The 27,973-nt window shown below is 41.2% G+C and overlaps 1 protein-coding gene across 1 annotated transcript in view; it reads left to right on the top strand.

Annotated features, from left to right (window-relative positions):
- Nucleotides 1-3,850: 3,850 nt before the first annotated feature.
- LOC118850953 (oocyte zinc finger protein XlCOF6-like) overlaps nucleotides 3,851-27,973 on the top strand; it is a 28,114-nt gene continuing 3,991 nt past the window's right edge. The window contains exons 1-4 of the mRNA XM_036760564.1: nucleotides 3,851-3,893; nucleotides 10,084-10,210; nucleotides 11,886-12,044; nucleotides 20,054-21,943. Of these exons, the coding sequence (XP_036616459.1) occupies nucleotides 3,870-3,893; nucleotides 10,084-10,210; nucleotides 11,886-12,044; nucleotides 20,054-21,943 (2,200 nt within the window). The 5' untranslated portion in view covers nucleotides 3,851-3,869. The remainder of the gene's footprint in view (nucleotides 3,894-10,083; nucleotides 10,211-11,885; nucleotides 12,045-20,053; nucleotides 21,944-27,973) is intronic.

Here is a 27,973-nt window from a genome sequence, read left to right as displayed (position 1 = left end):
ATTGGGAGACTGCTAGCTCACAATATTGCCCCTTCCACTTTTGAACAGCTCTGTTAGATAGTTCTCATCTATGTGCCCTGCCTTTGAGACAGAAAGACTTGTGGGAAGATGTGACCTTGATTCTCAGACTTTCCTTGCTTACTCTTTTGGAAGAAAAAAAAATTACTTCTGGGAGCTGGGTAAACAGAAGAGAGAGACCAGAGAATTGAGCATGGACAGGGGCAGTATGACAAAAGAGATAAGCCAAGACAGCCTATCAGATTTGGATTGATCATATACTATATGTGCCATAGTCAGAGTCCCCATGCCAGTGATCTGCTCCAGGGTATTAAGAACCAAGGACCTCTTATACTTCCTAGCAAAGGTATTTTCCTCTCTTACAGTTGGCAGGCTAAACCAACTGGTCTTCACTCTGTTGCATTCAATGTAGAGGTTGTTAATGTAAACTTGCTGGCCATCAGAAATGCTTAGCAGTATTTAAGCTTACAAACAGAGTGAAAACAAGGAGGAGAGAGGATTCCTTGATTTATAGATACTAAATGTTTGACTATGGGAGGTAATCTTAGGATTGGAGGTGCTAGAACCAAGTGGAAGAAAGGTGTAACACTGTTACAAGCCTGGCATATAATATATGATTCAGCTCCTCCTAGAAACAAATCACAGGGCAATGAGAATTGGCAGCAAAGAATGGGTAAGGATGCTTTCATTTTCAAACTGCCTGCAGCTGTTCTTGGCCAGTTGGGTTTGAAAGGAAAGGCACTCCTCTCTGAGGGAAAGTGAACAGAAAGAAAGTCCAGCCTCCCTGGGCACACTGGCAGTTTAGTTTGCCTTGCTCACTAGTGTCCCCCCCCCCACCTACCTATAATCTACCTTTCTATAATGCCTATCATTCACCCTATTCTATCTCTTCTACTCTCTCTAGAGCTATACATAGAACAAGCCAAATCTTCCGTGTGTCATTAAAATTATCCTCATCATGTTCCTTGTTCTTCCACCCCTCAGCCCCATCCCACATTCATTATCCCCTAATATTGCCTGTTGAAATCTCTTTAGTCTCTCAAGGTCCAGGTCCTTGCAGAAATCAGCATTGCAACTAAAAGGAAGTGCTGAGCACCACAGTCAAGGAGTGGAGGTGAAGCTTAGAATCATGATTTGAATCAGCACTATAGCAAGGGACAGTCGCAAAGTACTTTGTGTTGAGCTGTGTGGCATTCACATTACAAGAGTCGATCAATCAACTGGTCAGTCATGGAGCTTTCATTATCTGGGCACTGAGGACACAGATGCAAAATACTCTCCCAATGGTCGTTCCCTGCCTCAGCTCCAGAACCTCCATTTTGAAGATGGGGCCATGTCTGCCATCCTTCATTCCTCTGCCAGGTCTGCTTCTGACTCTCTGGACTTTTGCCACCATTGCTCAGCTGTTTTCTTGCCCTGGCAGTTCCCTCATCCCCTGGGGTATTCTCACCCTGGAATATTCATCTGTCCCTGTGGTCCCCTTCTCCCAGAACATCTATTTTGAGAAAGGGCCCAAACCAAGCATCTTTCATGCTTCTAGTTCTCTGGAATTTGTCACCATGTCCCAATGCACCATGTCCCTCCTGACTTTTCAGCTCACTTTCCCATGCCATACTCCCTCATTAGAACATAAGCTCCTTGAGGGTAGAGATTATCTTTCTTTTTGCTTGTATTTGTATTCCCAGAACTTAGCACAGTGTCTAGCACATAGAAAATTCTCAGTAAATGCTTCTGGTCTTGACTCTATTCTCAGGAAGCTAATAATCTACTGGAAGAGTTGGCATATTTTCAACAAGTATTTATAAAGAACCTGCTATATGGCAGGCATCGCACAAAGCCTTGATATAAAGGCAAAAATGAAACATTCCTTGCCCACAAGGATCTTATATTCTATAATAGTTTTTGATGGCTATAAATTTTATAATTTAAAACATTTGAAAAATGGAGTACAGAGCAAAGACTAGAACCAGCCTTCAAAGATGGAATAAGCATCTAAGACAAAAGCCATCAACGGGTGGAGGAGATTAGAAAAGAATATAGATTCATAAGCTTGAGAACATATACATAAAGAGCCAAAGAGGAATTGGGATTGAAACTCATCATCTTTTCCCCAAAACATCTTCCCTTCCAGTTCCATCCATTTCTGTCAGTGACAGCCTTTTTTCCAGGTCATTTAGGTTCTATAGCTTGGAATTGGCCTTCTCATTCTCTATACCCCTCTGACAACATCCAATCAGTCAGTTCTAGTTCCCCTAGAGAAAGTACTTCTGGCCATTCATTCCCTCTCCCTGTGTAAGCGCCAGAGAGGTTTTTCAGTTTATTGGACCTAAAGGTTGACAGCTTCACCAGGAAGAAACTCATGAGATTTTTTTTTTTTTACTCATGAGATTTTTGATGAAGTTGAGCCATGAAACTGTAACCAAGTGTGGATGTCAGTATCTTAAAGCTGTGAAAATGGCAGTGGAGAACAGAGAACCCGTACAATTGGAAAAACTGATTAGTCGAGGAAATAATATTCAATTCTTCATCCTAACATACAGCTTGCCTCTGGATAGATACTTCACTTGAAGAATCCTGAAGGGTCTTGGAGGAAATTATTTTTAAAACTATCATATGTGTGAAATTAATTAAATTAAATGTAACTAATGAGCACATTTAGTTGCTTTGTTAATATTCGAAGTTAGGTTTTAAATAATATATTCGATATAAAAGATCCTTAACTTGTCACCTTTAAACATACGATCAATAAAGAAGTTTCAAAATGTTTTAAACAATAAAATGGCCATCTACCACTATTATGGAATGTAATTTCCTTGAGGCAGAGAATGTTAAACCAAATGTGAAATCTAACAAAGAAACTAAGGTCAAGAATGTGGCTGAGAATATCTTCTTCTGTGAAAGCTTTTATATAAAATATTTCAAAAGTCAAAATATTTTGGGAGGCAAGGTTTGTTTACAATGTCAATTTTTAATAAGCACAAATGGGGGGGAGGGAGGGATTCCAATCACTCACCAAGTAACAGCTGGTTCTTCCTTTGTATTGTCTCTGGCATCTGTCCCTTTCCACTCCTAATGCCATCACCTTTATCCAGCCTCACAGTCATCATACCATCTCCACTTTGTTCTAAATGGGTCTTTCAAATGAGTCTTTGTCTCCAGTTCCCCCCGCCCCCCATCACTGCTGCCAAAATAATCTTCTCAAAATATCGTTGGCATGTGCCACCCTCTGGTCTAAACCTTCAATGGCTCCCCAGCCTCTCTTTGTCATCACTCACGGGGGAGATTTTCCCCAGTTTGCCCCCACCTGCCCTTCCCACGTGCCCTTTCACTTTCCCTGCATTTCTGGCAGGTTTGCTACAGGTTCTTTCACGAGCCAGGCCCATTCTCGACCTCGATGTTTCCTGGCCCTGGACATGAATCTTCTTTGATCTAATTCCCCACCGCTCCGGGGCCCTCAGACGCGGCCTTAGACGCTCTTGTATTCCTCCGGCCCGCAGGAGGCGCTGCGGAGCAGGAGCTTTTCCCAGGGTGAGGGTGGGGTGGTGGTGGAGGGATGGGGTTGGGGGGGGGGAACAGATTCCCAGGATGCCCAGCGTGTATCCCTGGCAACGGACAGCTGCGGCCGGAGGCGGTGCGGAGGGAGGGTCTGCGGCTGCGTGGAGGAGAGGGCCGGGTGCCGTCTCGCTTCCATGCCTCTGGCCCCTGCACCGCCGCCACCCGCAGGGACCCGTGGGGAGCGCGCGCGGAGGAGGGGCCGGAGACCCCGCTGACATTGACTGCGGAGCGTGGCCGGGGGGAGGGAGCGGGAGAAGCGGCAGCTTCCCCGGGACCTGGGAAGGAGACGGAGGGCAATGGTCGAGGCGGCTCCTGCTCGGGTGAGAGACACCCCCATCCCCCGGAGGGAGGGGGGCCCGGGCCCCGTGGGGGTCCTTCTTACCCGAGGCTCCAGTGACTGTGACCCGACCTGACTGTGGAGATGGTCTGGGGGTTTATGGAAGGGAAGACTCGGTTAGCCATGGACACAAGGAGAGAGGGACAGTTTAGGGCGCCTTTTTACGTTCTACTCATTCACGGCCGAGCCACCATTTATTTGTACACTCTAACGAGAAATTTTAAGGTTATTTGGATTTCAGGCTTCCCATTTTACAGATGGGGAAACTGAAGCCCAGTGAGATGAAGTGACTCGCTTTTGGGCCCCTGAATCATTAAATAGGGCATTAAATGATTTTAACGGCCAAGCCAGGAGTAGTGCCATGGTCTTGACTTCCAGGTCGGGACTTTTCCCACTGGGCTGGTCAGCTTTGAAGCCAGTTCGGGTGTCAGGGTGGAGTTCCTTTTCTAGGAAACAGTATTTGAATGATGTTTTCACAAACACCTGCCAGTTTCTGCATCCCTTTTCTTACTGCACTGCGTCTCTGGGGGAAAGTGTCTTGGTCTCTCTGGATTTGGGGGAATCTTTCATTTTGCTGAGAACAGGGAATACTATTCTTCACTAAAATCGTCTTGTTGTTTTCAATAGATGACTCTGTTTTCTCAGAAGTCCCTCTGGGCAAATAAGTCTAATCTACACGACAGCCTGTCAGATACTTAATCACAACTAACAGGTCCTTCTGAGTTTTTCCCAGAGTAAACGTTGTTTCCAGCAACCTATCTTCATAAGATATGGATTCTTCTGGATGCTCTGCAGTTTTTCAGTGATTTTCCCAAACTGTGGTGCCCACATCCTTGATACATATTTGTTTTAACAGAAATTCCGGTTTTGAAAGGCAAAAGGAAGTATAGGGACTTAAAGGTTTAAGTCCTGGGACGAGTTTTCATGATCCCAGTTATACCTCTGTTAACCAGAGCTTGTCTTAAACATTAAAATTTAAATTGTACACAGCCCAAGTTTCTTGTTTAACATTCTTGCCAATTTTATATCACTTACCTCTCTCTCCTTATTGTGTGACAAATTCAGTGTTCAGTCAAACTTGCTGAGATTTCCCTTTCTCCTTCTTATACCTTGTATACTTTTCTTTTTTTTTTTAAGATTTTTTTGACAGGGGGAAGGCAGGGCAGTCAGGGTTAAGTGACTTGTTCAAGGTCACACAGCTAGTAAGTGTGTGTCAAATGTCTGAGGTCACATTTGAACTCAGGACCTCCTGACTCCAGGGCCGGTGCCTTACTCAATGCACTACCTAGCTGCCCTTCCTTATACCTTGTAACAGGTGTTTTTGCTTTGTTTCCATGGGCAATCAGATGTGTCTCCACAGCAGACACAAGCATTCCTCGGTTTTGTGAGAATGCTTTGAAAGGTATACTAATGAGATGGAGATGGGGGTGTCTCAGAACTAAGCCTGCAGTCAAGAGGGAGGATAGACTAGTCCAGGGGTGGGGAACCTTCGGCCTTGAGGCCACATGTGGCCTTCTAGATACTTGGGTGGGGTCTTTTGACTGAGTCCACGTTTTACAGAACAAATCCTTTTATTAAGGGGATTTGTTCTGTGAAGTTTGGATTCAGTCCAATGGCCACACTTGAGGACCTAGAGGGCTACATGTGGCTTCCAGGCCTCAGGCTTCCCACCCCTGGCATAATCTTTGGTCAGTTTTCATCAGCTGCCACTTCCAATCTGATTAACAGGAAGCCACTTCTCTACCTGTCTCCTGTTACCTATGGAGACAAATAAGAGTCTTGACTAAGGATTCTTCCTTTCCTGTGAAACAACAGGGATGAGACATTGCACAACAAAGGTTTCATGACAGCCACAGGAATCAACAGTAGGGGGAGTACTTCCGATATTGTAGGTTCAGAGCATCTGTAGTTCCTTCAACCTGTTCTAATATGATTGGGGATTAAGGCAAGCCTTCATCGTCTTGGTTGTCCTTCTGGACCATTTCCAATTTATTAATGTACTTTTTAAAGTGGTGCCCACAACTGAACAAAATACTCCAAATGTGATCGGATAAAGGCAGAATACAACAATGCTGTCACCTTATTCCTAAAAACAATGCTTCTTTCATTGCAGCCCAACATTGCACTAACTTTCCGGTTTCCACATCACACTGCTGACTTATATTGAGCTTTTAATACACTAAAACATCCCAGGTTTTATTTAGACAGATTGATGTGTAATCATTCTTCATCTTATATTTGTAAAGATGATACAAATATAAGACTTTACATTTGAATTTCATATTTTTAGATTCAACCCAATGGTTCTGGATTTCATCAAAACATTTGACAAAATCTCTTATGAGAGATGAAGAGATGGTGGACTTTATGATTGTACACTTAGAATTCTGAACTACTCAGTTTAACTGATGCCAAAAACTGTCAGTCTGGGAGGACATTGCCTGTGTCAGGCCATAGGGTTTGCCTTTGACCTAGCTTATTCTGTTTTTAAAAAGTAATCATTTGCCTAAAGACACTGATGGCATGTTTATTAAATTGACTAATGACATGAAACTGAGAAATCTGTCTGATACTTTGTGGGACAGAATCGGAATCTAGGCAGCTGGTAGAATAAATAGAATGCTGGATTTGAAGTTAGGAAGACCTGAATTCAAATCTTACTTCTGACATTTATTAGATGTGTGGCCTGGGCAAGTAACTTAATTGCTGTCTGTCTCAGTTTCCTCTTCTTTAAGATGGGAATAATGATAGGACATACCTTCCAATGCTGTGAGAATCAAATAAGAAATATTTGTAAAGCACTTTACTAACCTTAAGGCAGGGCTGCCTCTAGTCCAGTGAAATTTAGTAGTAATATGTAAAGTCTTCTACTTGGTTTCAAAAATTCAACTTTACAAATATAGCATGAAGGGAGATACATAGTTAGAAAGCATTTCATATGAAAAAGATCAAGTGGTTCTAGGTCAGTATTGTTATATCTTAGCCAAGTAAACTGTGATATTATGCTTAGTTGAAAGAGGGTTGTATCCGGAGTTAAAGTCCTATATTCTGCCCTGGTCAGATGAAACCTGGCTTTATGTTCAATTTTTAAGAGACATTGACAAGCTGAAACAATGTAGAGAAAGGCAACCAGTAGAAGTGGAGACTCGAAAGCATGCATACGTGAAAATTCATTGAAGAAATGCTATCTGTTTAGTCTGGAAAAAAGAATCTTTAAGGGTGACATGATAGCTTTCTTTAACTTATGCTGCTTGGGTTCAGAGAACATATAAAGGACCAATGGATGGAAGTTATAGGGAGGTGAATTTCAATTCAACATAAGGAACAATTAGAATTGTCCAAAAATGGATTGATTTGCTTCAAAACGTAGATCCTGAGTTTCCTTTCATTAGATGTCTTCAAACAGGTTGGAATTTCTTGAGGAAGTTGTAGAGATGAGTTATGATTTGGACTGAAGTTGTCCTAGTAAACTTTTAAGGGCTCTTCCAACCTGAAGATTTTATGATTATTTCTCAAAAGGTGAGCATTATAGGTAAGTTGTATCTGTATCTCCTCAGGGCTTAACAAGTGGCTGAATGAATGGTACAGCTGACAGTATGGTTTTTTGTGCAATTGGGAGGCATTGATAAACACAAGCTATTGTGGAAGTTGCTGCTTCTCAGGCATTATGAGAGAGCAGGAACTTGAGAATGCACTATGGGTTACTTGGGGAAGGGAATAGGAAGAAAAGTGAAAAGGAGGGGTTGAAAGTGGAACACAAAGACAGCCATGTTAGCTTAGTATTTGATAATAGATTTTTTTCCTCATTAAATGAAGAGGAGCTTGAGAGTGTCTCTATGAAGGCTCCCACGAGGTCTTGGGGAGATCAACTAGGAATTATAGATTCTTCATTGCTTTCATTTTCCCAATTTAAAGACAAGTTTGAAGGCTGTTTATTCTCTATTTTCCAATCCCCTTATCTTATAGATGGGTGTTTTAACAACCCAGCTAGCAGCTTCGGTGGGGGCGTAAGATCCCTCCCCCACAGCCGGCACCCAGGGGGCTGCCGGGACCCAGGAGGCTGCCGGGACCCAGGAGGCTGCCGGGACCCAGGAGGCTGCTGGGACCCAGGAGGCACAGGTTCTTTTTATCTGCTTAAACAAGGAAAGCACGGTGAAGGGGTTGACCAGCTTACTTTAATCCAGCATTCAGTTAGCATACAGACAACATTCATTTAGTTCAGGGGAAAACACCAGCATTCAGTTAGCATTCAGTTAGTTCAGGGGAGCATACAGACAAGCATCAAGAGACAGACCAAATACAGCTTCATTGACTTACTTCAGGGGAAAAAACCAGCACCCTGAGGTTCAAAACATTCATTTAGTTCGGGGGAAAACAAACCAGCATCCCGAACCTCAAAACCAAAATACAAACAAATTACAAATATCAACAGACAGACCCAATACAATTCATAGTTACCAACATCTGGGCTCGGCCCAAGAGCAAGGGCTGGCCCAGAGTCACACTCCCCGCTTGCTCCCACACCAACCAGAAAAGGAAAGAGAGCTCTTTAAGCTGTCCTCTCCCCTCTTATAGAGTTTTTGACATCATCAAGCACCGCCTGAATGACCAGGGCCGATTGGTTCTGGACTTGGCCCCTCCCCCTAGCGTAGACCAGGTTCTGGAGCTAACACCTCCCCTCAGCCAGCCCCATGACTCATCACACAGGAAGTTGTCTGCTTCCTGGCATGCTCTTTGGGCTTCCTGCCCCAGAAGAGCAAGCCACAGTGTCCAGAGGCTCAATGAGGTAAGCTGAGTCATTCAAAGAAAACAAAGGCCATTCTGGTTACAATCAGGAAACTTAGAAGTATCTTTCTTGACATCATAGAATTTCTCCAGACTTAACTAGTCTGATAATCAGATGACAGATGAATTTGGTTAGGCCATTCTCAAAACTTCTAGATATGAAACCTTGACCAGTTGGTATAACTTTCAAGAATCCAGAGTCCCTTTCCTAATAAAATGAAATATTGGGATATGACTTATTTGGAAATTACTATAGAATAATTTGTCAATTTAATAACCCTCCTCTTATTTCTTCCTAGCTAGTAGCTATTCCTGGTATTATTTTCTCGGTCAATTAAAACATTTTGAATTCACTTTTCATGTGATTAAGATAATTTAATACTGATTGTCAGTATCTTTGTAGATGGGGCATTCAGTTTATCTTGTACATAATGATAATACTACTAAGAGCTCATATTTCTGTGGCGATTTAAGATTGACAAAAGGACACAACAACCTGGTAAGATAGGAGTATAAGTATTACTACCCCTAAACTGTGGGTGGATCAAAGGCAAGACACTCACAAGCAGGCTGCAGCTCATGACCAGTACCTGCTTTCACACAACAAATGTTATAAAAGAGATTCAGGAAATATGATTGGAAAAGGCGGTGAGCCATTCATATCGCAAGAGCAATGAATAACAGAGGGATATCCCAAGTTCTGTCTTGGTACTTAGGGAATGTTGAAAGACCTGAGGAAGGCCTCTGGTATGATGTTGGGTAAATCCTCTCTGTGGGATTGTGATCATTCTAGGCCCATTCAAATATATATCTCCATCGTACAGATGAAGAATATGAGGTTAGTGAGTATTGGAGCCTGAACTGAAACCCATTTCATGTGATTACCAATTCAGTGTCAACCAAGTTCAGACATAGGTGAATCTCTTAGATATAGAGAGCAATGTCTTGAATACCTGACTCAAGGTACAATCAAACCTTTTATGTTAAAAGTGATATTTAACAGAGAGACCCTTTGATGGCTCTCATGAAATAATTTTATCTGATAATTCTTCCAAGACCAGTGAATAAAATAGATAACAAATCAAAGCCTCAGACCTCCAAGGCACAGCTGAGGGGCTAATTTGACTTGTTTGAAGTATTTGCCAAGAGTATTTTGGTTATAACTGGGAAATGAGTACTAGAATATTTTGGAAACTATATTCTTATACGTTCTGCTGAAATGCTATGATAAAACCCCCTCAAAATGTTGAAAATATAGCCATGATTTTGTAGCCTTCTGTCATCAAAGAATGGCTTTGATGGTTAAAAAAAGGCAGTAAGTTCTATAAGAAGATGTTGGGGGTATAGCACTGAAGTATTAAATGTGTCTACTATGTTTGTGATTCCAGACATGCTTGACCTTTGATGATGTGGCCGTGTATTTCTCTGAGAAGGAGTGGGGAAACCTGGAAGAGTGGCAGAAGGAAATCTACAAGCATGTGATGAGGACAAATTATGAGACCTTAATATTCTTGGGTAAGATGAGTTAATTGGAAACTTGTTGGGTGTTTCTCATCAAAGTACATAGTCTCACATAGTATTCAATAAACATCTGTGTGGTGACTGTATGTTAGATGGTATGGGTACTACAAAGATGAATAAAACAAAATCTCTGGTTTCAAGAAGCTAACAATCTAACTAGCGAAAGCAATCAACGGTATCAATCAATCAACATACATTGAAATGGAAATTTCCTAAAAGAGGGTGAGGTAAGGTTTGAGTATCCAAAGATGTGGATTGTTGTTGTTGTTTGTCCTTCCAAGAGGACCGTGATATCAGGAAAATGATGCCATGACTTGCAAATGAATTGGATTTAAGTGAGGGAGAGCTGTGCAGAGTCACCAGCTTTACTCTTTTCTCTGGAGCCATCTGGCTCAAGTGGTAAGATAGAAATCAGGATGACTGCAGATGGCCCCAGTGCAGTGGAGACCTTGGCCTTTTTAAGCTAAGGTCTTTCCTAGGTCTCAGTTTGACTGAGGCAATGCCCATTCAATGATTAAGGCTAGGTAAGAAATGAAACAAAGAGTGGCCTCTTTTACCTAGTTAAAAAAAATCAATCTGGGAGGGGAAGACCCTCAGGGTTTCTGGCCAAAAGCCATCAGGGCCCAAAAGTGACCAAGTGGGGCTTGGGATGGGACCTATTATTGGCCAATCAATGAGACTAAAAGTGACTTGGATTTAAGGCATGGTCCTTAAGAAAGAAATCTAGCTTGTAAATCTCAAAATACCTTTCAAAGTTTCAGTGATCAAAATTTACGTTCCTTTTCTCAGACCACCTGCAGGTAAGGGTATGATACTCTATGTGGACAGAAAGAGAGGAAGGAGAAAAGGAAAGGGGAGGGGAGGGAAAAGAAAAAGGAAGAAAGAAAGGAGATGTGTTGCCCAACTGGAACTGGCCAGTTAGGGCCCCAATGGGGCAGCTGGTACTATCACAGGTTGTTGTTTGTCCTTTGTTCTCAAAGAGGACCATGACATCAGGAAGGTGATACCATGACTTACAAGTGCAAAGTTACCAGCCTCACTTTCTCTTCTGGAACAATATGGGTCCAGTGGCAAGATATAGATCAGGACCACTGGAGACAGCCCTGGGTGCAGTGGGAGACCTTGGCCTAAACAAACCCTAAAGAGGAAGAAAGGGTTAATGGATTTTGCCTAAAGGTATTAATTGGTGACCTTTGTGAAAATGAGTTTAATTGAATAAATATGCAAAAAGAGGTTACCCAGGTAAAATGACAGAATGTGGGACATAAAAATGTTCATGAGATTCATTATGTACAAAACAGGGCATAGCCAGTACCTCCTTCTTTGGTTTACATTTTGCTACTTAACTCCGTAGGCCGATCAAAGAGGTGCTCCTTAAGTCTCAGAAGAAAGATACAACCATTCCAAGTAGATGATAATGTTAACTATCTGTAGATATACTGCATGATGCATTTTAGCTAGAATTAGCTACATTCTCATCTGTTTGAGCAGCTATTCATTATCCCTGATTGTGGCCATGTTCAGCTGTTCCAGGGTTATCCAGTTTTTGGATATATCTGTTCTCATATGTTGTCCCTCTAATCAATCAAGGAAAATAAAATAACTGTGAACATATTTGCACCGTGAGTGTTCAGAGAATTAGAATTGCCTCTTTTTGGCCTCTCTGCAGACCGTGCTGTTCCAAAACCAGACTTAATATCCTGGATTGAGCAGGGTAAAGAACCATTCATCAGAGATCTGGTAGATTTGAAGAGAATAGAAACAGTGGTCAGTTCTGGTGACGATGAGGAATGTAACCTGGAAAGCATCGAGGAGTGGAAGTTTTTTGGTGAGTGTGAAGAGATTAACACCATGACATCTTCAGTCCTTGTAGCTAAGTACCTTAAATATTTCTTTTTCACTGAACTAGATTGAAACTCATATGTAGAGAGCACTGAATTTAACTGACCAGTAGAAATCAGAAGACTTAACCCTTTTTTGACCTTTCTGTAGCTTTTAACACGGTTAACCAACACATCCATTCTTTGTTCTTGGTTTCAGAGGTTTTATATTCTCCTGATTCATTTCTTACCTCTCTAACTTCTATGTATCCTTCATTGTATTCTCCTAATATGGGTGTTCCCACTTAATGACCTTGGACAAGTCATTTAACCTGTCTGTGCCTCAGTTTCCTCATTTATAAAATGAAGGAATTTGATTAGATGGCCCCTAAGGTCCCTTTCAACACTGCTATGATCCTAAGAACTCTAAAAAGGACCTGGGAGTTATACGTCCATTTAGCTGAAATTTCATTTTAATAATAAGGAATATATATATATATGTATGTGGTATATCTTCTATTGGTATATTCACTCATTTGCTAGATGATTGTATATTTAGAGTGCCAGCAGCTAAATTATATCTCTAAAAGCCCAAACCTGTGGTTCACATCATCTTCATTTTTTCTAAAAAGAAACAAATGCTTCCTCTTGGGCCTCAGCTAGAAAGTCCTTTCAGGGATTTTAAACAGTGAATGTGAAGATACCCCCTCCCCAGGGCCTCACAGCAGCTTTACCTTCCCTATCCTTTGGATCATTAAAATGACCCAAGGTGAGAAACTTAAGAGTCTGGATATAGGAAAAATAAAAACTTGATGGGAAGGAGCAACCCCAAACCCTAATAACTTAAGGTGAGGATTTTTATAGCAGTCTCAATTTTATTTTTGGCTGCAATTTCCCAGCAATTTAATAAGCCTTGGTCACTTGGATTAACTATTCTGAATCAGAGTGAGGAGGAGTTATGTTGGAGGAGGAGGATAGCAATAGCGTTTTTATGGAGGCAGCTAGGTGGCTCAGTGTCAGGAGGACTTGAGTTCAAATCTGGGTAAAACAGTCACTACCTGTGTAACCCTAGGCAAGGCACTTAATCTCTGTTTGCCGTAATCCACTGGAGAAGAATATGTCAAACCACTCCAATATCTTTACTAAGAAAACTCCATACATGTTAAACATTTTACAAATATTATTTCATTTGATCTTCACAACAATCTTGGGAAGTAAGTGCTATTATTATACCAGTTTTACAGATGAGGAAACTGAGGCAAACAGAGGTTAAGTGACTTGCCCAAGGTGGCATCACTGTGTCCAAGGCCAGGTTTTAACTCAGGGTAGTGCTCTGTCCACTGCATCACCTAGTAGCCTCTGAATACATAGATAGCATCACTTATTAGTATTACTAATAAATATGTGCTATAATCAAATTTCACTGTATAATTTACAAAGGGCTTTCACATATTATTTCACTTTATACTTAGAGTAGCTCTGTGAGGTAGGTAAGGGAAGTCTTACCCTCATTTTACAGAAGAGTGACCTGAGGATAGATTATATGTCCAAGCTCACTGCATTGTATGCTTTCATCTTAATTGACTGAAGTGGTTATGGCTTCTCCGAAATCTCATTGCTAGAAAATACCTGAGTAAACTTTAATCCAGGCTTAAAAGATTTTGTACAAACAAAACCAGTACAATCAAGATTAGAAGGAAGGCAGAAAGCTGGGACACTTTACAGCAAGTGTCCCTGATAGAGACCTCATTTCTCCAATATATAGAGATCTAAGTCAAATTTATAAGAATACAAGTGATTCCCCAATTGATAAATGGTCAAAAGATATGAACAGACAGTCTTCAGGCGAAGAAACTGAAGCTATCTATAGTCATATGAAGAAATAAACTAAATCACTTTTGATTATATGTAAATTAAAACAACTCTGAGGTCCTACCTCACACCTATAAGATTGGCTAATATGACAGAAAAGGAAAATGATAAATGTTGGAGATGATGTGGAAAATTGGGACACTAATCCAGTGTTGGTGGAGTTGTCAACTGATCCAACCATTCTAGAGATCAATTTGGAACTATGCCCAAAAGGTAATCAAACTGTGCATACCCTTTGAACCAGCAATACTGCTACTAGGTCTGCATGCCAAAAAGATCATAAAAAAGGAAAAAGGACCTACACGTGCAAAAATATTTATAGCATCTCTTTTTGTGATGGCAAAGAATTGGAAATTGAGGGGATGCCCATCAATTGGGGAATGGCTGAACAAGTTGTGGTATATGAATGTAATGGAATACTGTTGTGCTCTAAGAAATGAACAGGTGGATTTCAGAAAAACCTGGAAAGGCTTACATGAACTGATGCAAAATGAAGTGAGCAGAATTAGGAGAACATTGTACATAGTATAGGCAACATTGTGCAATGATCAACTATGAATTACTTAGCTCTTCTCAGCAATACAATGATCTAAAACAGTTCCAAAGGACTCATTATGGAAAATGCTATCCACATCCAGAGAAAGATCACATGGAGTCTGAATGCAGATTGCAGCATACTATTTTTACCTTATTTCTTGTGATTCTTTTCTTTTGTCCTGTTTCTTCTTTCACAATATGACTAACATGGAAATATGTTTTATTTTGCACATATATAACCTATATTACGTTCCCACTATCTTTGGGAGAAGGTGGAGAGGAAGGGAGAGAGATAAATTGGAACTCAAAATTTTAAAAAATTGAATGTTAAAGATCATCTTTACATGTAATTGGAAAAAAATAAAATTCTACTAAAATCCTTTTGTTGAGGGAGCCGAGGTCCAGGAACCCCAAGACTGGAATTCCCAGATGGAGTCTTTGAGGGGGAATACTCCTCAAGGACCCGAGTATTGGGGGGCTGTTTGGAATGAATTCACAGTCTCAAGCATTCTTTAAGTCAAGGGGGCAAAGACTTATTATGCTTTACAGCAGGCAAGAGTTCTTATGGAACTGGCAAACTTACACAGGTGCAGGAAGGTTTTTATAGACTTAGGGGTGAAACATGTCAATTAGGTGTTTTGGGGTGGGATTAAGGAGTGGTTAAGGGGTAGTCAGTTCTTAAAGGAACATGGACTTTTTGCATCTATTGTGCAGGTATCTTACCCAGAGTTCACTGGGAAATAGCTGGGGGGGCGGTGCAACCTGGAGGTATGGTTTTGACCATGAAATGTCGCTAAGTTAACTAATGGGCAGGGCTGACTGGGAATATCAAGGTGGCTCTCATCAAATGTCTTGTTAGACAAGGTGAGTGTAAGGGAGTATACATTTGACTATGTCTAGGATACATATCAGCAAGGTCAGTAAGTAGTAAATATTGTTATAACCCAGTGCACAGCCAATTAGCACGTACACAGGGAGTCAGACGAATAAATTCTATAGTGCAGCTGGCCACAGTATCGGGAGTGTTTTGCTAAGGCATGCTGCCCTTGAACTGGAGAGGAACTGCGAGGGCCAGTATTTTGAAGCTAGGTAGAGATGTGATTTTAGAACTGGATGTGATTTTGGAATCGGGATCCAGGCACTGGCACCCAAGCAGAGACTAATGAGAAATGTAATGTTAGAATTGGGGTCCAAGCACAAGCACCAAGCACCCCATCACTTTTACAAAAAGAAGGAAAGAAAGAAATTAATAGCCAAACACAAAACATTTCAAAACTAGAAAGGTTTCAAGGCATATAGTGTTTTTTTTTTTTAGGAATGTAGGTCAGGTATTTGCACAATGTATTAAAGTAGCAAGAAATTTGAGAAGATTAGAAAACTAATTAGGAGATTATACACAATCATTTATAGTTGAAGTCATTATGAGGACCAATTGACTGGAAAAAAAATCACTTAGAGTCACAAAGGGTAAACCTATCCTTATTTATTTACTTACGTACCCATATTCCTCAAGTAGAATATAAGCTACAGTGAGGGCAATGATTTTTATTGTTTGCTTGGTATATCTAGCAACCAGCATAGTACCTTGCATATAGTAAGCACTTAATAAATGTTTTAAGTTGAAATGAATTGTTAGTTGTGACTAAGAGAACTTAAATATGAGCTCTGGTATGATTCCTTTTCTTTTTTTCCAGTTTTTTTTAATTAATGAACATTTATTTTCTTCCTTCCCCCTTACCTCTCATGAAGAAAAAAAAATAAAGTCCTTGTAACAGATATGCATAGTCAAGTAAAACAGATTCCCATAGTGACCATGTCTAAAAATGTGTGTCTCATTCTGCACATACTGTTGCCTTTCTCAGAGGTGAGCCTAGCATTCCTGAGGGCTGATGATTTCCCTTGGTTTAAGCAGGGGATCGAACCACTTATTTTGAATCAACCATACTTAGAAGAGAGACCAGACCCAGCATGCCCTATTCCAGGTGAATGAATAAGTTAAATATTTTCAAGATCTAGGAGAATAAGAATGTCAGTAAGTTACCCTCCTTAATTCTTTCTTCTTGCTTTTTAAAAAATTTTATTTGGAAATAGTTTCAGTGTCATGCACTGAACTTTAAGCTACAAAACCAATCATATCTACATTTGCAACTACTTATATGTAAAACTGAATTTCTGCCTACGTGTTCATATAAAATCATAATCTCTATATCCCTATACATTCTCTGTCCATTTCTTTTGTTCAGTCATTTTCAGTCTTGTCCAATTCTTTGTGAACCCATTTGGTGTTTTCTTGGCAAAGATACAGGAATGAAAAAAAATTTTTTAAAAAGATACAGGAATGGTTTGCCATATCCTTCTCCAGTTCATTTTCCAGATGAGGAAACTGAGGCAAACAGGTGAAGTGACTTGCCCAGGGTCATACAACTTGTAAGAGTCTGAGGCCAGATTTGAGCTCAGGAAGATGAGTCTTCTGGACTCCAGGCCCAACGGTCTATCCACTGTGCCACCTAGCTGCCTCTCTCTGTCCATTAGTCTCTGTATTTATACATATAATTTTTCACTATATTATTATAGTCAATATACATGCTGTTATTCTCTCACTCTTTTTTGCCTTTTTTTCATGAATCTTTCCAACCATGACCTCACCTCTCACATTTCTATCAGATGACCTAGCCTCCTACGTCGCTGAGAAAATTGAAAACGTTAGACATGCACTACCTCAGTTTTATTCCCCCAGTCCTCAAACCTTTTCAGTATCGTCATCTGTGTTTCATTCATATAATGGGTCAAAGATTCAAAGTAACATATGGATCCAATACCAAAGCTGTCTTTTTAATAAGCAATTTTGTTGCCCATTTGGTCTATAATAGCTTGGGGGATCAGATGAGTCACGCTCTGAAGATGATCTGGCCTAACCTACTGTGATCACACAGAGTCTTCTATTCCCAATAACCCTTCTCTTCCCAGAAATCCCACCATCTCCTGTCTGTCTTTATGTCATCCATTCTCTACCTTCAACAATCCAGTAAAACTCAATACTTGTTTATAGTTTTTAGGGTGTGCTTGGCCCTAGCTCATAAGTTAATCTTTGGCCAGGAACAGAAATTGTCACAGAAAATGAACGAGTCTGGCAGGCAGGTTCATTATACCCAAATCCCTTAAGGACATGATTTTAGTAATCCTAATAAAATTATCTATCTTTTATTCCAATGTCATTTGACTTGAGTAGAGCTCCACAATCTGGTATAGTGGAAAGACCACTGGATCTAGAGTCAAAGGACCTAGGTTTGCAGTCTGACTCTGCCATTTATTAGCCGGATGTCCTTAAGCAAGTCAGTTTACTTTTCTGGGTATCACCTTCCTTCTTTTGTAGAGTGAGGGACTGGGAATTGAAAGGCAAAGTTAACTCCTAGATCTTGAGTTCTTAAGCTTTTTTGTGTCTTGGACCCCTTTGGCAGGCTATTCAAACATATAGACCACTTCTGAGAATAATATGGTTTTTAAAATTCATAATTGTAGGAAATGTTAAATTATAGTTAGAGAAGTTAGTGAAAATAAAGTTACAATTTTTTTCCATTCAAGTTCATCGACCGCCTGAAATCTATCCAGAGACGTTATAGAAATCAATGGACCTCAGATTAAGAACCCCTGGGGCAGGTGATCTCTGAGGTTTCTTCAAGTTCTAAAGTCTTTGATCCTAGGTTCACATTACAAATAGCCATTCTTCCAGTCCCCATGCCCCATATTGTTAACCCAGTGTCCTTTCAATAATGGTCTAAAAATACCTGTAACTTAATTCTAATTTCACTTAACCTTATCTTAATGTTTAGTAAGGCAAATCCCTCTTCCTACTCTTTTGAGCCTATTCCCTCCTGCTTTTTCCAGAATCTTGTTTGCTTTAGGAATCTCCTTTCTTTCTCCTATATCTTCATTAGTCCATTACCATTGGCTCCTTCCTCTCTACCTGCAAATATGCTTAATGTTCAATCCAAAAGATGCCTTCCTTTGAGCCTTCTAGATCATTTAATACTTACTATCCCATCTCTTTTCCTCCCTTCATTACTAAATTCCTTGAAAGTGTTGTCTATACCTAGTTCTTCCACTTTCACATTGTACCTTCTCTCATCAGCCTGTTATGATGGGCTTCTGTCCCTACCATACTACTGAAACTATTCTATTGAAGGAAGGAAGGAAACAAGTATTTAAGTACCTATTATGTGCCAGGCAACTGTACATGCTAAGCGCTTTACAATTAACATCTCATTTGATCCTCACAACAGCCTTTCAGGGTAAGTGCTGTTATTATCCTTATTTTATAGTTGAGGAAGCTGAGGCAAACAGAGGTTAAGTGACTTGGCCAGGATCATATAGCTAGTAAGAGTCTGAAACTAAATTTGAACTCAAGTCTTCCTGATTCCAGGACCAGTGCTCCATCCACATCTATACCTGGCTGCCTCCTGAAAGTCACCAATAATCACCAAAAAACACCATCTTTTATGCCCATCCTCTTTGACCTTTCTGTAGTTTTTAACATTGTAGACCCTCTTCTTCTGGATCTCTTCTCTCTTGGTTTCAGAGATGCCACTGTCTCCTAGTTTACCTCTTACCTCTCTAACCATCTCTATGTCTCCTTCATTTGTTCCTTATCTTTTTCCTGAATCCTTAAAGTGATTGTTCCTCAACCATCTGTCTTTGGTTCTCTTTTCTCTCATCAATCTTTCTCACAGCTTCAATTTATGTATTTGGGCGTATTCTGGTTTCTCCTACTCTTCTGGTCTACTTTTTCTGTTTCTTGTCTACTATAAGATAGCTTTGATTAGAATGCTTTCTAAAAGATGCAAACAGTGTGTAATAGAGATTTGTAGTTTTGTGTATAGTTCTGTCTTTATGTACTGAAAATGCTCATATTTGATATTTGCTAAATACAAAAAAAATTGCTATATGCTGTTTTAAAGTCTTTTCATGTTGTTTAGTTTGGGAACATTACTGATTATGTCATGCATTTACTTGAATTCCCTAACAAAGCTCCTTAGTTAAATAGGCCTGAGCTCAGTGATGACACCTTCACATTGGGCAACATCCACTGAGAATTCTCTTCCTCCTTGGCCGAACTAGAGGATCTGGTAAACTTATGAAGGTTGGGCTTTATATTAATGAACCCAGGGAACCACAACTTTATTGTTGTTTATCAAATACATCTTGAATCTTATTTGTTCAGTCTAAAGTACATCTCCATACTCTTGACTATTTTGTAATTATTTTAATGACAAATACTTAAAAGGCAAAGTTGTGGACCTCTCTGGGAATGAAGGTGAGATGGATCTAGATTCGTAGGACAGCCTTTGTTAACTGTGTTTCACTTTAGTAGTGATTTGGATAGATCCTATCGTAGGGCAGACAGGACTAATAACTGAGTATTTGTTCATAATTCCAGAAAGCCAGGGAGCTGTGAGTACAAAAGAAGAGGAATTCCATTTGCATGATCATCAAAGCCAAGATTTACTTAAATCTTTACCATGGAGAAAAGGAAATCTTTGCTCCATGTCTGTTCAAAGAACTACCTTGAGATACTTCCACATTCAAAACAAAAACCCTGTTTTTCTAAAAGCTCACAGCATTAAGGGGTCCTTCCTGAGGAAGAGAGCCCTGAACCATAAAATCCCAGGCCCCCTGGGCTGTCAGGAAGTCCCCCTACGACAGAGATGCTTCCATTGCTGTGTGTCTAATAACAGCTTCCACGGGAAAGGTCACTTGGTACTCCACCAAAGGAGCCATCCCAAGGAGGAACTCTGCCAGTGTTCAAAGTGTAAGAAGACATTAAGCAGCAAGTCTAACTTCGAGCAAAGTCAGAGGCTTTGCTGCCAGGAGAAGCCCCTCCAGTGCCGCCAATGTGAGAAGAGCTCTTGTGTGAAATGGAGCCTGATTGCTCACCAGCTGGTTCACAGGGGAGAGTGGCCCCCTCGAGGCCCCAAGAGAAAAAGAAGCTTCTGCAGCAAGGTTGACTTAGAGGAGCTTCAGCACATACCCAGCTGGGGGAACCTGTTCTCCTGTGAAGAATGTGGGAAGAGCTGCTTAGGATCCTACTTGCATCCACACCAGGGCCTCCACAGTGGGCAGAAGCCATTTTCCTGTGATGAGTGTGGCAAGACCTTCACCTTTCAGTCTATTCTCAGCACCCATATGAGAATTCACAGTGGGGAAAAGCCTTTCCACTGCCAAAAATGTGATGAGAGCTGCTATAGGAAGACCTCCTTAAAGTTTCACCAAAACTCCGATGATGAACAAATAGCATTCTCCTGCAGGGAGTGTGGTGAGTGGTTCACCTGCCAGTCTAGTCTTACCGATCACATCAGCGTCCACACTGGGGAAAAACCCTTTCCATGCCCCAAGTGTGATAGGAAGTACCGCCTAGAGAGAAGTCTGAAGGCACATCTGAGACTTCACAGCGGAGAGAAGCCCTGCCCCTGTGGGGAGTGTGGCAGGAGTTTGATCCATCAGTCCAGGCTCACAGAGCACATCAGAGTACACAGTGGGGAGAAGCCCTTCCAGTGTCCTGAGTGTGATAAAAGCTTCAGGCAGAAGTCTTCTGTGAAAATCCACCAGCGTCTCCATACGGGGGAAAGACCTTTCTCCTGTAGTGAGTGCGGCAAGTGCTTCAACAGACAGAATAACCTCAACCAACACATCACACTCCATACTGGAGAGAAGCCTTTCCAGTGTCCTGAGTGTGACAGATGTTTCCGACTAAAGATAAATCTGAAGGCCCATCTCATCCAACACAGTGGGGAGAAGCCATTTTCCTGTAGTGAGTGCAGTAAGAGCTTTACCCGGAAATTTTTGCTCACCAAACATCTCAGAGTCCACAACACAGAGAAACAGTTCTCTTGTGGAGAATGTGGCAAAACTTTCACCCATCAGTCTAAGCTAACCAGACACGTCAGAGTCCATAGTGAAAAGAAGCCCTTCTCCTGCAGTGAATGTGGCAAGACCTACAGCTATCAGTCTCAGCTCACTGTACACATCAGAGTCCACAGTGGAGAGAAGCCGTTCTTCTGTGGGGAGTGCGGAAAGAGCTTCATCCGTCGATCTCATCTCACCAGTCACATCCGAGTCCACAAAGGGGAGAAGCCGTTCTGCTGTGGTGAGTGTGGCAAGAGTTTCGTGGAGCAGTCGGAGCTCGCTAAACACATCACGAGCCATAGTGGGGAGAAACCCTTCTCTTGCAGTGAGTGTGGTAGAATCTACAGCCATCGGTTTCAGCTCACTGAGCATAGCAAAGTCCATAGCAGGGAAAAAGCGTTTCCATGTCCTGAGTGTAAAAAGACCTTCAGCCACAGACGTGCCTTGAAAGTGCACCAGCAAATGCACATCAGAGAGAGGCCATTCTCATGCAGTGAGTGTGGCAGAAGATTTACTTACAAGGGTGCGCTCAACACCCACCTCACAGTTCATGCTGGGGAAAGATTGAACAGTGCTAAGCCAGACAAGGTTCCCAGCAGTGAGCCCTTTGGACCGTTATTGGGGTTAATGTAAAATGGGGTTAATGTAATGATCTGCTAGAAAGCCAGAACCACACAAAGACCAGACCAATGTGTGGAATGGAGGCTTCACCATCTGGTAGACCTGGAGTGTGAAGGACCATGAAAGGCTTCCTTCTGTAAGCTTCACTTTGCAATGCTGCTGCTTTGCCCTTTATTAAAAGGGGCATCTGGCCTCATGTTGCTTTTCTTATCTTATTAAGGGCCCTCCAAAGTACTGAGGGAACTCCTTGTTCCTATCCAACATGCACATACCTTCATACATAGAAAACCCTGAAATCCAAGCCTGAGTGATATGTATAAATGAAAAACTTCTCTTCTACTTTACCCTGCCTGGATTTCACCTCAGGATTATTGATTAAACTAAAAGGATTCCCTCACCTTCTTGCCATATAAAAATTCCAGAGGTAAGTAGATTCCTAAGGGATTTTTTATTTGTAAAAAATAAATTGGTAACATCCCTTTCATTGTTAAAGTTCTTGAACTGTGGTCCAGTTTAGTTTCTGATTATTAATGTTTTATATAATCTATTTTCCCTTATAATTTATTATGTTTCCCATTTATAAAGGGATTGTATAAGATCCTTTTTAAGAGAGCTAACAACTTTGTCCCTGTATCACCTTGAGTGAGTCACTTAACCTCTGGGCCTCAGTTTTCCAAAGTGTGACATGGAACCTTAAAAGGTTTCTTCTCCCTAAGGCTCCATAGAATCATTTCATCTTCCACCAGAAGAAATTTTTACTTCTTTTGGTTTTTCCCATAACTTGGTTCAACAAGGAAATGAAGTTCTATTGTCATTACCTCTTAGAAAAATAAAGCCCTGAAGCCCACTTTTTTTTCTTTTTCCCCTTATAGTATATTCTTACTCCCTTTGACTCCATTCTCTTTTTCTTCTTCCAGAGATCACCAGAACAATTCATTTCTGTTCTCTTAGCTGGAAATGATAGCAAATGGCATTCTTTGGGGCGTTACCACTCCTTCTTTATATTCAGATTTCATTTTTTATTTTTCCTTCTCCTTTACAGCCCATCATATATATTATCTCAAATCCCTTCTCTTTTCCTACAATTCTATTTTAGAACCTCATCACCTCAACTATCGTAATAAGCCACTAGCTGGTCTTTTGACTTTACTCTCCAGTCCATCCATTTTGTCACTGCCCGTGGAATCTTCCTAGTGGGGATCTGCGGGCAGGGTTTTGGATGGAGCTGTGCTTTTAAATTCATTTGAAGTCTTGGCTGAAGCCCAGTTATTGTGGTGGAAATCTAGCTGGAGAAATATGGTTTCCAAAGAGGGAGTATTAGGAATTATCACGAGAGAATGCTGATCAAGATTCAGACAGGAAAAAATCAGTAAGGTGGAGCTAGACTTGTGTCCTCCTAGAACATCAGCATGGCCATCTTTGTAGTCTGATGTCAGGCTAGTGTCCTTTACACAGCCTGTATTCCAGACATTCTGGAAGAGGCCCTGCCCCTGGTTTTCATTTTGCTTTTGCTCACATTGACCCCCTGTTTGGAGGAGATTTCCACCGCCATTTCCATCCTTTTGGGTGCCACCTCCTTTCTGAAGTCTTTCCCTGTCCTCCAGTTCTCCCTTTTCATTTTTATAGTGCTCTTTTGCTAAATGTTTTCTTCGTGCTTATTGTATTCTAATTCATGTTATTTGTGTCATCTCTCCTATTATATTGTAAATTCTTTGAGGAAAAAGACTGTCTTATTTAATGTTTTATTCCATTAGAGGCAGTAAGGTATTGTGGATTTAGTCCTGACATTCAAGTCCTTCCACTGATACATGTTAGCTATGTTACCCTGTGGAAGTCACTTACCTTCTTAGTACTCCAGTGTCAAACTCAGAAACAGGAGCATCAGTCTGTACACAAGGATCCCTGCAACCACATATTGACTTACTTGGGAGTGTTAGCCAAGCATGTTTGACATCTCTGCTCTGAGCAGTGCTCTGAGACTATGAAGTGCAGAGGTGTCACCCTGCATTGGTATAGGGTGTTTTCCCACCTAGGAGTTCACTAAACCAGTGAAATCAAAGGCCAAGTTCTCATTTCTGTACTTATCAGCACCTAGCATGGTGCCTTGCACATGACTGGACATTGAATAATTTTTTTCATCCCAGGCTGTGACTTCTCTTCATCTTCCTAACTGCAGGAGAATCTTTCATACTCTCCCACAGTTGTTTTATTGGAGCACTCTTCTCTTGCTCTGTCTTTATTCAGTCACATTGTTTGAATTACTCCTTCTTCCCCTCTCTCCCAAATCTGTATCTCTAATTTTGGCTTCTCTCCTGAGCTTCAGACCCACATTTCTAACTATAGCCCTGCTATAGCTTTGTGTCCCATTGCAATCCCAGCCAGACCGTAGCCAAAATTAATCAACCAGTTAACATTGACTAAGCATCACTGTGTGCAGGCAACTGGGCTAAACTATTATCTGTCACCTAAACCTGCTTCTCTTCTGATTTCACTACTTCTGAAAGCGGCATTATCATTCATCCAGTGTCGGTATTTGAAACTGTTGCATTGTCTTTTACTCTGCCCTATTCCTCCCTTCATTCATTTACCAGGTCCTGTGGCTTGTGCCTCCACAGTCTCTTACATATACCTCCTCTTTTTTATTCTCACTGCCATCACCTTCATATAAGCACTTAGTGTCTCATATCTACACTGTTGAAAGAGACTCTCAGCAGCCCTTCCCTTTTCCATACATTCTTTTTTCCTTAAATCATTATTTATTTATTTAATATTTTCATTTTTCAACATTAATTTTCACAAGAGGTTGAATTACAAATTTTCTCCCCATTTCTACCCTCCCCCCCACTCCAAGATGGCATATATTCTGGTTGCCCCTTTCCCTAGTCAACCCTCCCTTGTCACCGCATTCCCCCCCATCCCCTTTTCCCTTACTTTCTTGTAGGGCAAGATAGATTTTTATGCCCCATTGCTTGTATATCTTATTTCCTAGTTGCATGCAAAAACTTTTTTTTTGAACATCTGCTTTTAAAACTTTGAGTTCCAAATTCTCTCCTCTCTTCCCTCACCACCCACCCTCCCTAAGAAGGCAAGCAATTCAACATAGGCCACATGTGTATCATTATGCAGAACCCTTCCACAATACTCATGTTGTGAAAGACTAACTATATTTTGCTTCTTCCTAGCCTATCCCCCTTTATCCAATTTTCTCCCTTGACCCTGTCCCTTTTCAAAAGTGTTTGCTTTTGATTACCTCCTCCCCCTGTCTGCCCTCCCCTCTGTCATCCCCCCTTTTCTATCTCCTTCCTCCTCCTTTCCTGTGGGGTAAGATACCCAGTTGAGTGTGTATGGTATTCCCCCCTCAAGTCAAATCTGATGAGAGCAAGATTCACTCATTCCCCCTCACCTGCCCCCTCTTCCCTTCCTACAGAACTGCTTTTTCTTTCTTTTTTTTTTTAAATGCAATTTATTTATTTAACATATTTGGTTTTCAGCATTGATTTTCACAACATTTTGAATTACAAATTTTCTCCCCATTTCTACCCTCCCCCCCACTCCAAGATGGCTTATATTCTGGTTGCCCTGTTCCCCAGTCAGCCCTCCCCTCTATCACCCCCCTCCCCTCTCATCCCCTTTTCCCTTCCTTTCTTGTAGGGCAAGATAAATTTCTACGCCCCATTGCCTGTGTATCTTATTTTTTAGTTGCATACAAAAACTTTTTTTTGTTTTTGAACATCTGATTTTAAAACTTTGAGTTCCAAATTCTCTTCCCTCTTCCCTTCCCACCCACCCTCCCTAAGAAGTTGAGCAATTCAACCTAGGCCACACATGTATTATTATGTATAACCCTTCCACAATACTCATGTTGTGAAAGGCTAACTACATTTTGCTCCTTCCCAACCCATCCCGCTTTATTGAATTTTCTCCCTTGACTCTGTCCCCTTTCCAAAGTGTTTGTTTTGATTACCTCCACCCCCATCTGCCCTCCCCTCCATCATCCCCCCCCTTTTATTTTTTTTTATCTTCCTCCCTCTTCTTTTCTGTGGGGTAAGATACCCAACTGAGTATGTATGGTATTCCCCCTCAGGCCAAATCTGATGAGAGCAAGGTTCACTCATTCCCCCCTCACCTGCCCTCTCCCCTCCTCCCATAGAACTGCTTCCTCTTGCCACCTTTATGCCAGATAATCCACCCCATTCTATCTCTCCCTATCTCCCTCTCTCAGTATGTTACTCTCTCATCCCTTAATTTCATTTTATTTCTTTTAGATATCTTCCCTTCATCTTCAACTCACCCTGTGTCTGCTCTCTCTCTTTTACATATATATATATATCTACATATACATAAACACACATATATATATACACACACATACACACATACATACATATACACATAGATATATACATACATACACATTCATCTTTCCATGTAGGAATGTAAACAAAACAGTTCAACTTTAGTAAGTCCCTTGCAATTTCCGTTTCTTGATTACCTTTTCATGCTTCTCTTGATTCTTGTGTTTGAAAGTCAAATTTTCTATTCAGCTTCTGGTCTTTTCACGGAGAAAGCTTGAAAGTCCTCTATTTTATTGAAAGTCCATATTTTGCCTTGGAACATGATACTCAGTTTTGCTGGGTAGGTGATTCTAGGTTTTAATCCTAGCTCCATTGACCTCCGGAATATCGCATTCCAAGCCCTTCGATCTCTTAATGTAGAAGCTGCCAGATCTTGGGTTATTCTGATTGGGTTTCCACAATACTCAAATTGTTTCTGTCTGGCTGCTTGCAGTATTTTCTCCTTGATCTGGGAGCTCTGGAATTTGGCAACAATATTCCTAGGAGATTTCTTTTTGGGATCTATTTGAGGAGGCGATCGATGGATTCTTTCAATTTCTATTTTGCCCTGTGGCTCTAGAATATCAGGGCAGTTCTCCTTGATAATTTCCTGAAAGATGATATCTAGGCCCTTTTTTTGATCATGGCTTTCAGGTAGTCCAGTAATTTTTAAATTATCTCTCCTGGATCTATTTTCCAGGTCAGTGGTTTTTCCAAGGAGATATTTCACATTGTCTTCCATTTTTTCATTCCTTGGTTCTGTTTTATAATATCCTGATTTCTCATAAAGTCACCAGCTTCCACTTGCTCCAATCTAATTTTTAAGGTAGTATTTTCTTCAGTGGACTTTTGGATCTCCTTTTCCATTTGGCTAATTCTGCCTTTCAAGGCATTCTTCTCCTCATTGGCTTTTTGGAGCTCTTTTGCCATTTGAGTTAGTCTATTTTTAAGGTGTTGTTTTTTTCAGTATTTTTTTGGGTCTCCTTTATCAAGTCATTGACTTGTTTTTCATGGTTTTCTCACATCACTCTCATTTCTCTTCCCAATTTTTCCTCTACTTCTCTAACTTGCTTTTCCAACTCCTTTTTGAGCTCTTCCATGGCCTGAGACTAGTTCATGTTTTTCTTGGAGGCTTTTGATGTAGTCTCTTTGACTTTGTTGACTTCTTCTGACTGTATGTTTTGGTCTTCTTTGTCACCAAAGAAAGATTCCAAAGTCTGAGTCTGAATCTGAGTGCATTTTCACTGCCTGGCCATGTTCCCAGCCAACTACTTGACCCTTGAGTTTTTTGTCAGGGTATGACTGCTTGTAGAGTATAGAGTACTTTGTCCCAGGCTTGAGGGGCTGTGCTGTTGTTTTCAGAGCTATTTCTACACAGCAAGCTCTGCCACACCAGTGCTCCTCCTCCCCCAAGAACCACCAACCTGGACCCAACTCAGATCTTAAGGAGGCTCTGCACTCCTGCTCTGATCCACCACTTAACTCCTCCCACCAGGTGGGCCTGGGGCCAGAAGCAACTGCAGCTGTAGTTCTGTCCTCAGAGCTGCACCACCTCCGCTGTCCCCAGGGCGGTGGCTGAACCATGAACTCCTATCTGTCTGTCCCCGCAGCTTTTCCCAGTAACCTTCTCTGTTGTCTTTGGTGTTTGTGGGTTGAGAAGTCTGGTAAGTGCC

The sequence above is a fragment of the Trichosurus vulpecula genome, chromosome 5, assembly GCF_011100635.1.
Source record: "Trichosurus vulpecula isolate mTriVul1 chromosome 5, mTriVul1.pri, whole genome shotgun sequence".
Lineage (NCBI taxonomy): Eukaryota > Metazoa > Chordata > Mammalia > Diprotodontia > Phalangeridae > Trichosurus > Trichosurus vulpecula.
Note: the sequence above shows the minus strand (reverse complement) of the source record. Positions and strands in the feature narration are given on the sequence as shown.